Consider the following 18,816-nt stretch of genomic DNA (forward strand, 5'->3'; position numbering starts at 1 on the left):
AACGGAACTTTGCAAAAACACATTATCCTGATATATTTATGAGAGAGGAAATTGCTATGAGAGTCGGTTTGACGGAATCCAGAGTGCAGGTCAGTAGTTACTTTATCAATTGATACTTTAAGTTATATATAACCTACTCCTATCACCTACGATATAATATAATTCATCGAATGTTAACATTGTTATTGTCCAATCCGATTTAAAAAAAAACATGACAGGTTACGCCATAGTTTTACGTTCATTTTAAAACCATTTGCTGCATTTGAAATTAAGATTCATGTGCTTAATTTATTTCATATCAATTCAAGCTAGTTGACGTCTTATTTGCATTACGTTGTAATGTGTATTTACTTAGTCATATGATATCATTATTAAGCGTATAACGTATATCAATGCACAAGACGTACAATGTTGGGTACAATGAAGACGATCGACACCATAAATAAACGGGTTGAAAGCTACTGAATAACGACTGGGTATTTCAACAAGACTGTTTTTATTCAAAATCAATGTTTAGTACGTTTAAATTCCCGAAATTAAGTTACCGATGCAATGAAATGTTATACTAGCAAAAATGTGTATGAATTTGAGATCTCTGTTGCTTGTTAAAGAGTGCTATCTTCGGTAGATAGCATTTAATATAAGCTTACGTATATATGTCTTTAACAACATTTACGCTTCAATTATTCCCTTTAGTACGCACAATTTTACATCCTTTCAGAGTATATTCAATTAATATACACGTGTCCATGTAGCAATTTATCTATCAAAGTTGAATTTTCGAAGAACAACATTGCGCGTGCTATCTTAAGTAGAAAGCATTTGTACAATTACTTATTATACTAGAAAACATCAAAGACAGCTTAACGCACATTCCAGGAAATCACTTTCTATGAACACCTTTATGAAGTAGTTTACGTATCAAATTCATGCTTTTGATGTATATCAGCAGAATATAATTATAGTATTCACTGAAATGTTTTGTACCAATCAGTAATATTTAGGCATGACTTTTTGTTCTAAAATAGCAAAATCATTCAAAATTGTATTAAAGCCATAATGTACGACTTCCTTCAAATTTTAATTTTGTTACTCTTTACTCAAAATACTGAAATAATAATAGTAATAACTGTCAGGAAGAGTTTCTGTTGGCCATTAAACGTGGACTTGAATAAGAGATTTAATGTCCGAATTATGAGATTATATCCAAATTGCTCTGTTGACATGCAAACACAACGAATTTGGTTGATTTCATCTATTAAGTTGGACCATTGTCAACATTACAAATATGCCAAAAAATCAGGATTGAAAAAAACAATTCCATTATGAGATCGTAAATTAAGGCTTTAATAGAAGGTTTGGGTTAACCTCGTTACCACATATAACCGATATTGCTATAATCGATATATCAAAATGTATTGATTACCCATAGTATAACCCTTATCGATATACTCAAGTAATACCTGCTATCTTGAGTAGACTTAATTTTAAAAGCTTAAGAATACAGGTGATAAAACTATTGCTATAATATTTACCACCCTTAGTTTAATATTTGATTTATGTGTCAAAGGTGAGCAATAAGAATATTGCCAGCATTGCCACCCAATATAATAAAACATGATTTATGCCCAAAATGTGCATGTGAGCAATATACCAATCAATAGATCACACTTACGCTTTTAAACCCACAATAGATCGTGCAGCTGAGCGACTACTTGAAGACTTGTAGCAGAGCTCATTCGGTTGTTTACGTTCTGTTTTGACCTCGAATCGAGCAAATTTCTCGGCCGATTTCGGTAAAATAAAGGTTAAATACTTGGCGAAAATTGCATTTTATGTGAAGCTGAACACATGAACATGTAGAGGAGAGTCTTTATTTTTGTTGTTGGCTGGAGGCCCCATGTCGAGAAGTTATAGAAATGGTAGTATTTTGGCCGATTTCAAAAGGGACAAACTACACATTTGACTTCTGAACCGGATTTGTTGTCAACGGAGGTCAACGGCTTGTGACGTCACTCCGGGGTCACCTATACTGTAGTTTTTAGTTCAAACTTGAAAAACGTGGCTTTTGCCATCCCATACCGTAAAATGGGGTAACTTTGGGCACTTTTCAGAGTTTTTAAACCACTGCTTCCAAACAAAACCAATTATATTTCTAATTAACTCTTTTATGTGACATTAGGGTTCCCTTCTACACCTTGAAGTTGAAAAAGATTTTTTAATAATTTTGTAAGGGTGCCCTAGGGGTTAATAATGACTAGACCAAAGTTACCCCGCCTTTGGGGCAACTTTGGTCACAGTATTACATTCCATGAAGGAAAAAAATCAAAAAAATTGATCTTCGCTGAATATGGGCAAGTTGTTGTTTTTTGTGACATTTGACACCTTGCAAAATTAATCAAACACGCATCCTTGCTCACAAATATCGATTTTTATTTTTTCTGAAAAAAATGTAAAAAAATGCTGATTTTTGGTCAGAAATCCCGCTTTTTTCGTAAATTTCAAGGAAATTACACATGAGCGACTATTATTTCTTCCAAACATATTTCTTAACAAATTGACACCAAATATGATTAAAAACAATATTGCTGTACGAAAATATGACCATTTAAAAAAATATATTTGACCGACCAAAGTTACCCCGCTGACCGAAGTTACCCCATGTTACGGTAATCCATTCGACATGTTCACTCTGCAAGAGGTGTCTATATATCTATATGTTTAAAGATCAAAGAACTTGAAAATTAATGTTTTTGCTGCATAGGATTTTTGGATTTTCATAAAGAATCAAACGTTTTAAACTCAAAACATCAATTTTGGACATTGCGCAGTTCTGGTTTTAAGCCCTCATAACTTCACTAAATGGTGTTCATCCTTTATTAATTCGACACAATTTAGCATAGGTATATTGCATTTCTGCTTTCCTGAAACAACATATTCTGAAGAAATTAGTTTGATCACAAAAACCACTGCAAGACAGTGGTTTCAAGTTAACGGACAATCAGGGATTTGAACTTGAGACCACTGAACTCAAGACAACGATATGCTGTCCCAAATTGTGCTATTCATATATTATATTAATATATTAAGCCATGTTGTCTCTTTCTTGCCTCTTGCGTATGGTTTCTTTAACATATTTCTATCAATAATTAATACAGTTTTGCAGTTATCATACAGAATCCATATTTTGAACAATTAAAAACCCTGTCATATTAACAGGAACCCAACCCGCCCTTTCATGGTCAATTCACAAGAAACACACTGCAGGTTTTCAACAAAACAACGTTGGAACAAAGATGTTGGAATCCTTAGATTAAGAATATGGTATAAAAATCATTTCTCCTTTACCATATTTTTTAATCTAAGGATTCCAACATCTTTGTTCCAACGTTGTTTTGTTGAAAACCTGCAGTGTATTTCTTAATAGTAATTCATTGATCTGAGAGGAAATGAGTTAAGGAAGCCAATAATCGAATTTATAGATCTTATGATTCTTCAAATTAAGGCCAATAATACATCACAACGAAAGTTTTGGACGTTTTGCACTCCCGAGAAAAATTATGCACATGGACCGAAAATGACACCCCTTATGGAACCCATACCACTCCTCTTATGTGTTAGCTTATCATGCTCCCCTCCGACTCACCTTAAATATCGCCTAAGAAACATGTAAAATGGCATGGAAACAACAAAATGCCCTCTGTTCTGCCCTCTGTTTGCATTTATTTCTTGATTATGTAAACAACATAATTATTTTGTCCTTCATTTCTTTTTAAGATCCCTCCGTTTCCTACTCGTCTCCTCCTTAACTCTTTTTATTCTTATTCTTCTTCATTGTCCTTGTTTTCTTCTTCCTTCTCCTTTAATCTTTTTTGTCCTCTTCTTCTCCTCCTTCTTTGTTGTCGTCTTCTTTTCGTTTTCCTTCTTCTTCGTCATCACCTTCGTTCTCTTTTCCTTCTTCTCCTGCTCATTTGTCTCCTTTTCTTCTCTTCTCCCTCATTTTCTTCTTGTTCTCCTTCTTTGTCTCATTCATCATTTCTTCCTTTCCTTTACACCTTCATCTTTGAGTATAAATAAGAGCCCTCCCAGATCTTTATTAATGTGTCACCATTAACAATTTCAAATCTAAATCAGTGTTTTATTTAATACCCTTAATTAATCATTTGTTGTGGACTGCGATATATTGATCACGACTATTAATTATGTTTATTCATATCTATGTTTAATAATCAAAAAGTCATATACCTATGTAAAACAAATATTAATTGTCTTCAACCTCACAGGGATTTCTAATTACGTAATATTAATTCATATTTAAATGGAGCGGTATTTAAAAGAAACTTAAAATATTGTTATTGTGATGTTGTTTGAGTATCGTTTCTGTAAGCCTATTATCGTGGTTATATTCTGCTCACTGCTTATTTTATTTTTATGAAAATAAATATGCCGTTATTCAAAAGTGTTTTGGTTTGTTTGGCAATATTACCATGGTTACGGTTGGAATTCTGAAAACTGACCCTTCAATTGGTCAAATACAATGAAAATGTAGCCCCTACTAATGACAAAAGGCACTTATGGTCTTGATTTTGACAGGATTTATTTTCAAAATGAGAAGAAGTGCAGCAAAAAACACACATTTGGTCATATTTCTTTGTCATTTCAGGTCAAAAGAACAGACCTTTTTCTTTCACGTACTTTTAATTCCACAAAAATCGCACTTACGGTTCCCAAGAAACTGCAATTTGAAGTGAAGCATCTTGCGCGATTTTTATCAAGTGGAGATATAATAACATTTTTACAGTCAAAAATCTGTATTTCAAAAAGCATATATAAGCTTTTATGTTACAAATCAAGTGCCTGTTTCTTTTACATGTAAGTGCCATCTAATTTGCTTAAAATTAAAAAAGATGTTTCTATATAGATGTTTCTAGGATTTTTCTCATATTTGAATTTTTTGTGCCTCCAAAGTAGTACCGTACCGGCATTTGAATGAATGTGTGTTTTGTTATTTGTAAAAACAGTAGATTTTTGTTTTGTTTTGACGCACCGTCACATTTTTAGGTCAAAAATCGCAGTCGACATTATACCGATTTCGCTCGACCAGGTTTCAATTTGGTGGCGGAATCCATCCATTGGATGCTACAAATCCAAATTGATTTGGTTTATGGGAATAGAACCCAAGATCCAGAGTTTGCCCCAACTACAAACAAATGCCAAACAGTTGATCTATCATGCTGCAATTAATCAAATCAAACCAAAATCAAATCAAATCAAATCAAATCAAAAATCAACTTCGTATTCAACGCCATCATGTCGACAATTTGGACAAAAGAAGACCGGCTAAATATGAATAATTTTCAATAATATTGAGTTCAGCTTTATTTAAATTCGTTGCCTCTGGGAGCCTCCTTACATCCGAAGTGATACGATTTAGAGAACAACAAATCGTTATGAGGCTGTGTCCAAAAATATGCACTGTACCACAACCATTCAGTGATACAATATTTTGAAGTGTTAGTAGTCAAACTAAGAGTGATCAACAGGTGAATTGCAACAAGTAAGCCACATATCTAGAGAGTGTCAATTTGTCTGCTCAAATAATCAGATTAATGGCGTGAGAAATCGCTGTCTCGCCCTAAGCCTACCCTTTATTATTTCTACGCCACACGTGGCTGCAACTTACATTATTAATTAGTCATATAATTGTGACATTATTGTGGCTTTTTACAGTCAATTTATGCCTTTTTATAATACATAATTCCCACAGGGGAATTGGGTGAGTTCACGTGTAAAGCGAAGAATCAATAGCACAGGGTTAACATAAAAAAAGAATTGAAACTGTTACAAGGGGCACCCGTTTGATTCTTTCAAATTCAATTTATATGCACAATACACGCGGGGTAATCCCGCTAACAAATTTCATTAGCATCGCTATACGACGATGCTGTGCCTGAATGCTGACGACGATATGATCGTAATGAAGAGCACGCTCCCCGTCATTTGGGCCACCGTGACGAGACATTAAGCCATGATTCACGACCCAAAATGTACGGTTTTTAGACAGACAGCTCACAGTAGCGTGCGCGGTTAGATGTACCCGTACGTTTCCGTTTGTCATTTCCATTCATTTTATACCAACCTCATTTATCTCTGGGAAACAAACAAACAAAGTTACGGCTTTTATTTTAAAATCTGAAAGCCTCAAGGCTATATAAGATGTTGGAGATGACTGAAAGGGTCACTTGGTCCAGGCTTGACTAGGCCTACTTTATGATAATGCAGTCCATTTAAGGCATTATGAATCATGCATACTTACCAACTTGACGTATCGGTTTTTGTCCTAACAATGTTTACCATTAAAAGCTTTAATGGCATTATACTTTGTTTTTAAAATGACACAATTGAGTTAGATGTAGAGATTAGGTGCATTACGTTGCAATTAAGACATTGCATTAACAGGCATAATTACACGGTGCTTAATACTAGATTTAAGAGTATAAAATACATTAGAACAACGTTATTTTTTGTCTCCCTATCTGAGAGATAAAGATAATTATTATTCGTATAAAATGATATGGACAATTCTCATGGTCATTATATTTTTTATTACCAATAATTGAACACTAAGAAGAGAATCAGATCTTATTACTCAAGTGTTGAATCTCATTTGCTTAATTTTAAATTCTAATGTCTATTTCAAAACACAAATACGAGATATAGATTTTATGATAATTCAACGCATTATTTATTAAATAATAATCTACGTTTATCGTAATATAAAAATATCAGATAATATCGTGATATACAAGACTCTGGCTACATCTGACCTGATTAGATTGCCATATTAGGAATGATCTAGAGTTGATTTCAGACAGACATCATTATCTTTATAACCTCATGATTTTACCATGCAGTTATTATACTTCTGATGTCGATATAGCATTATTTTATTACAAAAACACACCAATGTGTTTTATTGTCTTTATATCAAATTTGATTTATCCAAATACACATTCTCATATGAATGTACATCCAGCACACCCTATATACCCCACACCCGACACTCCCCTCCCACCCCAAAGACATACACACACACCCCAGTATAGTGTAGTTTTACCACTACCTGCCAACCCGTAGTTTGACACTTTCTAAACTAGTTATTGTTCTTCCCCTGATCCGTGGGACACACACAAAATAATTTTAAATTAGAATTATATGGTATTGCACACAAATACACAAAGTATTAAGAATTATGAAAATATGGTTACAAAGATCCACATCAGAAATACTCATGACTATAACAACTTTTTAAAGATATATATAAAATCCACTAAGCAACAGTGTTAAAGAACCTTTAAGTTATAAGTTTAAGGAACTTTTTTTCTTGAGGGTATTATTATAAAGGACAAAAAGTGTTCTTTGAGGCTTTTACCTTCTTGCAGAGAGTGATATCATAATAGAAAACAATATCAGACAATGTAAATTTAAAAACACATTATACCACATTCAATGTTGGTAAACCGTTTTTAAATGGTTATTAAAATACATTTATTCCATTTTTTGTTTTCGTTGTCATTTCACAATTTCCATTGTTTTTCTTTACCTTTCTTTCCTTTGTTATTTCTTACTTTCTTTACATTTTATTCACTTTCCTTTTATAGACAAGGAGGTTTGATACTTTGAAAACATGAACGGCAAAACAAAACATGCCCACTGTAAAACAGAACAAGAATATAGTCAGTGCATCTTCATTCCCCCAAAAGACCATGTATTCCAAACCTTTCTTTAAAAAAAAAAATTATATACCATATATAAGAAACACTTTTATATGATACCAGTTGAGCGTTAACCCTTTCCGTGCGCGCATGTTAATTGTGGTCCACACGCACAATTTATTTGCTCTCAAAAATACTAGCCTACAAAGTTAATTGTTTTAAAACACGATATTACATGGAAACGTATCTGAATGAGCATAAACATACACACTATTTGCTGATTCACGAAATAGATTTTGAGAAATTAGAAAAAGAATGTGACAATTTAAGGCGAATCTGACAATTTAGTGATTTATTCTACACAGCCACGTGCAAGCATGTATGCATTAAACAAGTTTTATCGTGACGTCGATCACCCACAAATCAAAACTAAAACGTGGTTTGACGTGCATCAATCCTGCGACACAAAGATGACAAGAAACCATTAAAAGCCACAAGAAGAAAAAAAGCCAAAACAGAGAGAAACTATTTAACTTATCATCAAGTCTCTATAGTCTAAGATGACTCCAGATACTCCCCCTAAGGAATCGACGTTTTATCAAATCCTTGAAAATAACGAAAAAACGTTTTTCCATTAAGACCTACTCAATCCATGACACTTGGGAAACGTTAAATTGTTTTTTGCCCTTAACCTCTCTGAAAGCTATATGGTACGTTGTGTGTAACCCAAAATGATTCGGTGATGCTTATGAAGAAAAGATGCTTAATAATTCATGATAATTCAAACAGGTCATTATAGCGATCTTTGATTGTTGTGAGAAACAGATATGGTTGTCCACAAAAATAAACTCGATTCTTTATGTTGACAATACATACTTTTACCAGATCAAGACGTTGGTTGATAATTTATACGATCATTTGATTTAGATAATTAATATTCTATATTTTAATTCAATCATTAAACAGCATTGTTTATATGGTTTATTAAAATGTTTCTTTAGCTTTGATATAATATAAATAGCCATAATGCATGCAACCTCTTGTCCATTTTATCGAGTCCCTGTTAACATGAACAGGTTGAGTTCTTCGACAAGCCTGCTTCTCAAACCTTGCTCTCTCACGACTTGCTTGTATGGCTGGCTGGCTCGTCTTCTACTCATCTCACTATCATACATACAGCGAGCTACCGTCCCCTGAAACGACATAAAGCTAAAGCAAGACAACACTGCAAGCTTTTCCATTATCCGGTCACCATCACAAATGGAAGAATTTATTAAACTCGGCACATGGGCACAGAGCGGTAAACTCTTCAAGTGCACAACATAAAAGAGGTGTTTTCCTTTCCCGAGTTCATTCGCCAGATTCTACCCTCGGGTTCATAGCACGAAATAACACCCTGTAACTTTTACAACTCGCGGCCCTAGCTAGCATGAAACAGAAAACAAAGTGCCGACCATACTAGCTTGTTGTAAATCACATCTCAAATGGGGCTCTTCTCTCCCTCTTCCTTTTACTAGTATTTTGTATCTTTCTCTCTAGACGAGAAAAAAAATCCAGGTTTCTAGGATCTGAAACCGATATGAAGGTATCATTTAGCTCGGTGATTACAGTTCATCTGTAACTGAGAATAAAAGATTACAATGACTTAAATAATCATTGTCAAACGGGAAGACAGGTAATGTTGATGTCATAAATATATCCAGTTACTCTAAAAACCAATCTCAGTGTTTAACATTTTTACGAGATATTTCTATTAAAGTCTTTCACCATACGCGTGTAAGTTAAACTCATGTTACTGTCCGCATATACACGAAGAATGCCTTACAGCTATCCGTGGTTGCCTATGATGTACAAGAAAAACGTTTACTTAGATCCATCATTATTTTCGCTCTGGTTGTTTCTCTTAGCTTCCAAAAACAACTCGAATATGCCCCCAAACGCACGCGCAAAATATTAAGTGCATAGAAACACACGGTGCAAACCTTAAGGGCACCGTAAGCTAAGTCTGTAAATGTTAGATACACAAATAATCTCTAGACGCCCAGTAAAGAATGTCATCCCGGTACCATGTACCTTGCATTGAGGGTGGTTATTCTACCGATTTAGTAAGAAATCATTTGCGCATACATACGATAGGTGTACCCTCAAGAAGAAAGCTAAGACATGGAATCTGGCACTCAACGAACTTCTTTAAAGAGGATTCAGATCAATTTGAAAGTAAATTTTAGAGAATTGTAATTATTATTCTATAATTTAAGCATTCTAATTTCGGCTTAAATAGTGGAAATCGTAATTTAATTAATTAATTAATTAATTAAATATTTTGATTGAGGTATTAAGTACCTTGGATAGAGCAAAAACACACAAACTTGTAATCATTATATCAACAATAGATGGATTTTGCAGTTATGATCAGAACATTAACTTGTGTCAATCACTGTTACGGGTACGGGTAGACCAAAACTAAATGTAGAAAATGTGTAGCAAATATGTATACAAGTATGTATTGTTCCTGGTTATGGGTTCGAACCCAAGCATATTGAGCACTGCATATACCTCTACTTTGATTCAGATGGGAAATGAAATTATATAGACACATACACATTGTACAGTGAAGGGTATATGCTACTTTTGGATCGGAGCAATTAGGCTATTCCAGTTGAAATCCATACACCCCCTATGGAAGATATGATCTTAATCTTCCACACAGGGGTGTAGATTTGAAATGAAGTCACCCATTCAGGTTACCCAATTTGAAATTCACACCCCATGTATGGAAGATTAAAGTCATGTCTTTCATATAGGGGGATACTTCAAATGCAATAGCCCATGTTCAAAGACGTTCAAAGTATGTGCCTCGCAAAAACGCCGTATACTGCTTACTTGAAGATACACTGATTCAAAAACACCTGTTCACAGTTAAAAGGGCGGTGACTCCGTATACTGTTATTTAGTTACAGATACAGCATATATATACTTGCAGGACAGACGTATAAGGTTATCCCCAAGTGTAATGTCCCGACAGATCAGAATTACCTCAAAGATTTCCTAGTTACTTCTCCTTCGAATCCTTATGTTTTTTGTCTCAGAGTAGCGTCAGACAAAAACCAGGCCGAGAGTAAAATGAAGGGTGAAACACTTTAATTAAACAAACCATAATTTAAGGGTGTTTGTATAATATGCGTTGGTGGGGTGTCTGTATGGGTGGGGTGTGTTTGTGTGTGAGTAGGTGGTATATTTGTATGGGTTAGTGTTTGGAGCGGGTTTGCTATAGTTAACCAAATTAATATAAAATAATTAAGGCCCGGGAACAAATGACGAGTATATTGAAGCCCATTATTGTTAATGCGTGGTATTCCTGCAAGTGGTAAAACTACATTGACAACGACTTTGTGATTTTAGTTATACGGGGGTTGTATGTTTTGTGAGTGGCAGCGGGCAGGGGGTATTATGTGTGGGTGTTGGGGTGTGTTTGGGGGTTGGGATGTGTAAAGGGTGGACGGGTGTATGTGTACGAGTCATATAACCATGAAATTTCGAGTATATTGAAACCCATTATAATAATGAATGGTTGACCTGCAACTGGTAAAACTACACTGATAACGGGTTTGTACTGGACAATTCAAACTTGTAGCAGAATGGGGTCTTCACCTGTTATGTTGTCATTGTATGCCAATAAAGTTTAAGAAGGCAGCATTCGGTGATAAATAACATAATCGATACTGCCTTTTAACTTAGGAAGCATGTGGGTCAGTCTACTCCAAAGTTAAACAAAAATACAGTGGCTACAAAATATACAAATCTACAGTAGTTGCGTTGGGAACTTGGGAAGCGTCACTGTCTTTACACCAATCTTCTGCTACAGTAAAACACAGTATCCGCGTGCTATTAACCAAACATATACCGCGCTTTAACTTGTAAAGACAGTATTGCAAATGGTAAAATAATTATTTGATCTGTTTTGCCATTAATACATATTAAAATATACTGCCTTGTGATGATCAATCCAATCGTTTTCGACGATACATTGTGAAGTCTTTCTATTCAGATTTTCATAGTATGCCGCATAAAGTAATAACCATAATGCATGAATGGACGGACCTCCGTATCAAAATGACATGTATTCACCCATTACATTTCACTTATTTTTTCCCACCATGCACGAGTGATTGAATCATATTTTGACATGTTCGTTTTCACGATATCAAAAGGTCTCATTCGTCATATATGGCTATGGGCTACTATCTTGTTAAGTTCAGTCCATATAAATGTATGTTTTTATACCGGATCGAGTAAGCAATCATCATCATCATTCCACAAAACTAAGCGACTTTTTTTTCCTTTCTGACATTGACTGAAACATGTAACAAGTGTCACTTTCACCTACAACTCTAGGGGTCATTTGAAAAGCCGTTGGGCTGACCAAGAAATACAAGCTAAAAATGGAAAAAATAAAAAGCACTCGCGATGACTCGGAGCTATTAGATATAGAGTCATACATCAGTGGTCAAGCATGGTAAAGACAGTTATAGCTTCTAAAGCCTCCAGGTTAATGGGCATATAAAAACAAAAAATCAACGAAGGAAAATCACTGCTATGACTCGGCCGCGTTTTTTCCTTATCGTTGAGATATTGTTGTGCCGTCGGGGTGCCTTTCTTTGTGACTATTTCCTGTTTTTTCTGTGTGCATCTCGACGCACGCGCGATACGCTTGATGGATAGATTGATTCACAGTGTATCATAGGTAGACCGTATAGCGTATGTTTTAATGATGATGTGTAATTTATGCAGATTTGCTATATATGGTGATGATTGGAGGTTGTGATTTCAATTTAAGCACGAATTTGAATCGGTTTGATAGTGGTTTGATAAGCTGCCTGCCTGAGGCAATTTTGTGGTATCATGGTTGGATGGGCACGTGCGCGTGGCTTAATGGTCCATGGATACTCTTGACATTGAAAGTCGATGATGTGTAAAATATCGGAAAAAAGGAAATAATAACAAGGTTTGAGGCTATTAATTTCAATAACTTACAACATTAGATGGGTACAACTTGGTTCAATAGATACATATATTTACGTCAATTTTAAGGGCTTTCCCGACGCAAAATATTTATTAATAGAAAAATGCGATATTGGCTTTAATGACAATGATTATACTTCTTAATTGATGAGCAATATTGCTCTTAATTAATGTATGATAATATATACTTTGTACGTATACAGTTGCCTAATTATATTGCATGTTGTCTCTTTGTTATAAAGATCATCAATTAGCAAGAAACATAATGTTTATCCTTTTTTAAGGACGAGTAAAAAATACAATTTTACTTTCTTGACACCGCCAGGGGCGTGGCCGGGTGGGGCAGTCACCCGTCCAAATCACCAAAGGCCAAAATGGTCCACTCTTGCGAGCATAGCGAATGGTACAAAAAATTGTTTGCCCATTTGCGAGTGTTCTTTATGCTTTCTTGGTCAAAAAGTCCTATTTTGGGAAAAGGTCTACTTTTGGGGAAAATCTAAATGTTGTCAATTATGATTATATACGATACACAACAGTAAACTATGACTTAAAACAAAGAGAAGAGTAAATGGCAAAATACTTGCGTAATACAATGGTCTTAAAATTAACGTATGCATCAAATATTTTGATTATCCCACACATCAAATTATCAAATTCAGACCTTTATAAATGACACAATCGACGAGACCCATTGCCACTTTTAGCCAGGGAGAGGGGCCACTCCGGAAAAAAGTGTGTGTGTGACGCACCCCATTATATGTACAAAAAGTCTGGGGAATCATTCTATTGGGATGATCTACGATTGACCGGACCTAATTGGAGAGTGTACGGTTAAACGTTGTTCGGCAATTTTCCTGTGGGATTTTCTAAATTTTAAACCGATTGAAAAAGTTTACTTCTCAGGGTAAAAATGTACTCAACTTATTTAAAATATCACAAAAAAAGTCAATTTTTAAAGGGTTAAGTCCATGTTTTGGATGGAAGCGATTTTTGATATTTTTTTGATATTTTTTCCTTAATGTCAAAAAACGCGTTCAGAGCCAAAACTTGTGATTTGCGCCACAAATAAGGCAATTGCGATATTTGTCCGAGCCTTTTAAGCTTGATTTTTATATATGCAATAATTGACATGCTATAAATTCTAATAAAAACGAGGGAAACTTATCTCGATTTTTATGCCTTACTATTGTTTTTTATTTTTGAAGTTTACGGCAATTACATGTATCATATTGAATTTGTTGTTGGAAGGTTAGATTTAATTTTTGATTTATGTCTACCTTTTAACACTCAACGTCATTTCCACGACACGTGGATAGTGACGTAGATTTCTTTTTAACATGGGGGAAGAGGTTGGGAAAATGTCTTGAATTATAGTGAATGCAGCACCTTTTGGCGACAAAATAAGTTTATGGTACAACTGCGCGTGAAGCGCGCGAAAAATTTTGGCATATTGAAACTAAACCAGTGAAATATGGTGGAAAAGTGGAATAAAATAGGCAAGTAGAAACCCCTATTATGTAGATGAAATCTTATAACGCGGAGAATGGCAAATTGCGCGGAGTCGCGGGATTTTGTGCCGCAAAAATCGTTGGGCCTTGGCTTAGATAAGCATTTGTTGCATTGAACCCAATGTAACAACGAATATGTTGAAAAACAGCTATGCACCTGCAACCAGTGCAATTGATTACATAATAACACCTGTCATTACCACCTGCATGTATGCAGCAATTACCATATCGATATCGTAATCAATTTATTGTAACCTATTATTGTAAAAATATATAAAGAAGAAGCACTAAATCAAAATGATGAGGTGTAATAGATACATGGAAAACATAATAAACGCTGTTACGCCCCTTTTGGAATTGGGTGAAACATGGAGATTTTGACAGACTGGTATAGTATAGATGAGTACATATTTTCGCCCCCTTTGTTTTGAAAGGGTGTAATTTGATCCAATCATAGGCTGCCGAATGTGCCTCCGGAATATGGTATGATTGGTGAAATCTCTTTATCAAATTTATTATCTCTTTTACTAAATATATTTATTTTCTTTTTCTGCTTATTTTGTTGATCTCCAGGTTTGGTTCCAAAACCGCCGTGCTAAGTGGAAGAAGCGCAAGAAGACAACCAATGTATTCCGCACTCCAGGAGCATTACTGCCTTCGCACGGATTGCCGCAATTCCCGCCTGCTATGGGCGATTCTTTGTGCAATTACCACGTGGGTAATAATTCAGGAGGCTGGCCACCTATGCCAAGTATGGCACAAATGAGTAGTACACAGGCTCTTACGCTACCCCCGACATTACCGCGACAAGGACTAGCGCAATCTTTACCGCAGAGTTCTTCTGGTGGTTTTGGACAGTCCATGGGTGGGTCTCTGTCAGCGGTTACGGGTAACGGATCCATGCAATCCATGTATCAACCTACTTATGGCGGAGTAACTGCGACGACTTCACATCAGTTACCCATGAGTTCTTCACCATCAAACATAACCGTTTCAGCTGGTGATCTATCGTGCGCCGTGTCTTCGGACGGTTCAGGGGACATGTGGAGAGGAACAAGTATTGCCTCTCTTCGCAGAAAAGCTCTTGAACACGCCGCCACACTTAATGGAATTTTTAGATGAATGTAGAGAGAACCAAACAAACAAACTATTATAAATAATTTGGGTGCTTATCATGTTCTTAACGTAGCGCCGTTCAGCACATCTTTAACCCTTGTCTATTGAAGTTCATCAGGTATTTTTTTGGTTTTGTGCAACTGATTTGTAATACAGAGTACTCCAAATTTAAGATAAATAAATTATGACTATTGTGACTTAGTGCAATTTAAAAACAGTGACAATGTGTGTTTTTTGAAGATGTATTGCATAATACGTGGTCACGCTTTTTGATGTATCTGAGCTGTATCATTGGTTTATAGCATTTAATTACTTGCTGATGATTGTACGTTACGCAAGTCTCGCCCAAACATGCCTATTATTTCACACGTTCTAGAGTGAAAAAAAGTGGAAGAGTGATCTTAGGGACTACTGGTCAAAGAGTGAAAATTTAAATCTTTGGAAAGAAGCGTAAGTAACATCAATTTCAATTCCAGGTTGAAAAGTGTTATTTTGAAGAAACTTTTATAATTTTGTAAATCGTTGAGAATAATGTTGACAATAGTTTTATTCTTCTGAGGTGTTGAAATTTTACTTTTTTTTCGGAATGGTCATCGAATTCCGCCATGCAGTGGTCCCTCAAATCACTCCAAAAGAGGAGTGGATTTTCACTCTTTGAAAGAGTTACATTTTTCACTGTATTATCATTTTTATATAGGGCATAAGGCGAATACTATTACCTTTCATTTCTATTTTGTTGATCATCATTACCACCCATAAATTACCAACAACGAAAGAAAATCTTTGCGCTTTTGAAATCATTACCATCAAATTTTGATAGTACTTTATTAACCTTGAAAACCTCAACTCGGTATTATATAAATGCATTCTGCTCAAAATTGCTAAATTGATAAGTTGGACTTTTTTTATATACATGTCGGTTCGTAATATCTATAGCCAGCTCATACCACAATAATGATTCAGTACGATGATAATGATGACGTGATTCCATTTGGTGCACTACAAATGGCGTCTAACCAACCAAGCCGGAACCACGGCTGCCAGTTCAAATAGGAAGTCGCTATTTATCACCTTTCGATTATCACAATCTCTATTGAATTTTTTTTTCTCTTTCTACTATTTGCTTCTAGCGTGGACGTACTTTAATATATTGATATAAAAAACACGCAAACATTTTATAAAGGAGGGTACTATCACCAGTAGCCATTGCATTGCAAATCGTGGTTTTTATTTTGAATTCTTTTGGCGGGATTAAAAACCATTGCATATGCTGTAGTCTGCAACATGTCGATATTATAAAGAAAGAAAAAAGGGTGTCATCGAAATGGCGGGAGATTAATTTGATTTGACAATTTCATTGCTTATAGCTATGTTACCCGTATTCATGGCGATTTGCATCTCGGCTCCTTTGTCGACTGACTTGATAATTCATTTTTAGTGCATCGGAGTAAGAGAGAAAGATATAGAGAGGCAAACCCGCTGGCATAATGTGACTCTTATAACAGAAAAAGGCCCGGCTTTTTGCGGTATAAATTTCATTTGAAAAATACAAGTATGTAAAGCTTAACCTGACCGTCAAAACAATTTGTGATGTATCACATGTGTAATCTCTCGTCTTATGACTTTTTTGCCCCAGTGTGTAAATGAGATTATTGCTACTGTTACACAATTTTTTTGTCAAATCAGTTGAATAGTTTGAAATTTACTTATTAAATATCATGCCCTCACCGCATAATAACACCGGCTCAGTTTTCTTTATAGCTAAAGAATTGAAAATGCTTTACCCTTACATTACACATGTATCATATTCAATATTGTTAAGTGTATAGCATCATAAAGTTATCTCACGTTTTCTTTGGTTTCGTTTTTCAATTTTATGGTGTAAATAGTGTACAAAGCTGTAACTGATGACGATGGGGGCTAAATAGTTCTTTTTTTTTTTTTAGGTTTTCAATGGCTGAAATTTGATTTCTTTGTCAAAAACTAAATATTCTGTAGGGTGAAACATGGTTTCATGGGACACGTTTGCTTCATACTTGATACAATAACTGGACTGATATCAAATGTTTAATTACTGATAATAATAGTTGTAATTCAATCCAATACTCATAGGAGTTCACCAAGAATGAGAACATTTCTTAAGAACCCAACTAATATACACAGGGTGTATCAATATGATTGGTATCAAATCACCAATCAGTTTTCATGCTTATTTAAAAGCCGAATTCATCTAAATGCAACATTGGGTCTTCTTAAAATGGCCATAAGTTATTGTATGACTGTATGACATTAATCAACAAATTATGCAGACCCTGTTAATGTTACATTGTGATGTGGCAATCATCTCCAGACGTTGGAAACTGATGGGTACCAATCATTTTGATACGGCCTGTACCTTCTTTTCAGTTGAAACAGTTTTGTAACAATTTTGTAAGTTACATTATTGACAATGACGCACGCAAAAGTGTAGTATATTTTTATTGTATATTATTTATTAGTTATTTTGATGAATTTCTATGATTATAAATTATGTAATTATTGGGTTATTCCAGAAAATAATTGTACACCTCTAAGCCTATAGCATTTTGATCAAAGAATGCCTGGATTTTAAAGTTTGCTTTCTAAACAGGACTGGAATTCCTGTTACTCGAAAAAGCTTGGAAAGACAATTAAATGAAAGAAAAATCACAGAAATGTCCAAAATAAACACTCAAATTGAGGATTTTCAAATTTAAACTTTTTTCTGATTGATTGTTTTGCCTTTGGACGCTTTAAAAGTCTGGATTTCCAACAACCACTCCTCTATTTCTCATTTAGCCCATTGCGACTCTGTGTAACCAATAAGCGGACCTACAGCGTGCTATAAAGAGCTTGATTACGTGGAAGGACAGTAAGGAGCTAGAGATAAAAGCAGTTTGATTAAAATTAAGTTGATTTTTTTATATAAATCAATTTAAGTACATGTATTATAGTATGCTTCTTGGAAAGAAGGAAGACATAATATTATATAAAACACATTTTCTAACCTTTTCTGTGATACCATTTCAAGTGAAAGATACTATGTAAACCTGATGACATAGATTTAATTGTTTCAACACTACAATGGTTGTTTACAGAAGGACATGTAACAATTGGACACTCCGTGCAAAACAAATCTGTTAAAAAAAACTAGGCCGCTGAAAGAAACGTTGCCAGCATCTATGTTTTAAGGGATCTAAAATGAGCGTTTATTGCGTTTCGACAGTATTTTTTGTAGGACATGAGAGCACCTCAGACCTATCGAATTGCATTCTGAATACGAAGTATGTCTTTCTGATATCAAATAATTTTCATTTTTTGAAAATCACAATATAATACAAATTTTATGACAAATATATATTTTTCAAATTTTTGATATATAACAGTCCTCGAAGTAAATTATATAAATCTAATGATATATTCTTAAAGTGTATGTA

At 34.7% G+C, this 18,816-nt stretch overlaps 1 protein-coding gene across 1 annotated transcript in view; it reads left to right on the forward strand.

Annotated features, from left to right (window-relative positions):
- The window catches only part of LOC140158637 (homeobox protein orthopedia-like), a 20,084-nt gene extending 1,513 nt beyond the window's left edge, over nt 1–18,571 (forward strand). Inside the window, exons 2-3 of the mRNA XM_072181805.1 lie at nt 1–89; nt 14,819–18,571. The exon at nt 1–89 is cut by the window's left edge and continues 255 nt beyond it. Of these exons, the coding sequence (XP_072037906.1) occupies nt 1–89; nt 14,819–15,367 (638 nt within the window). The 3' untranslated portion in view covers nt 15,368–18,571. The remainder of the gene's footprint in view (nt 90–14,818) is intronic.
- The last annotated feature ends 245 nt before the right edge of the window (nt 18,572–18,816 follow it).

Source organism: Amphiura filiformis, chromosome 8 (assembly GCF_039555335.1).
Source record: "Amphiura filiformis chromosome 8, Afil_fr2py, whole genome shotgun sequence".
Taxonomy (NCBI): Eukaryota; Metazoa; Echinodermata; class Ophiuroidea; order Amphilepidida; family Amphiuridae; genus Amphiura; species Amphiura filiformis.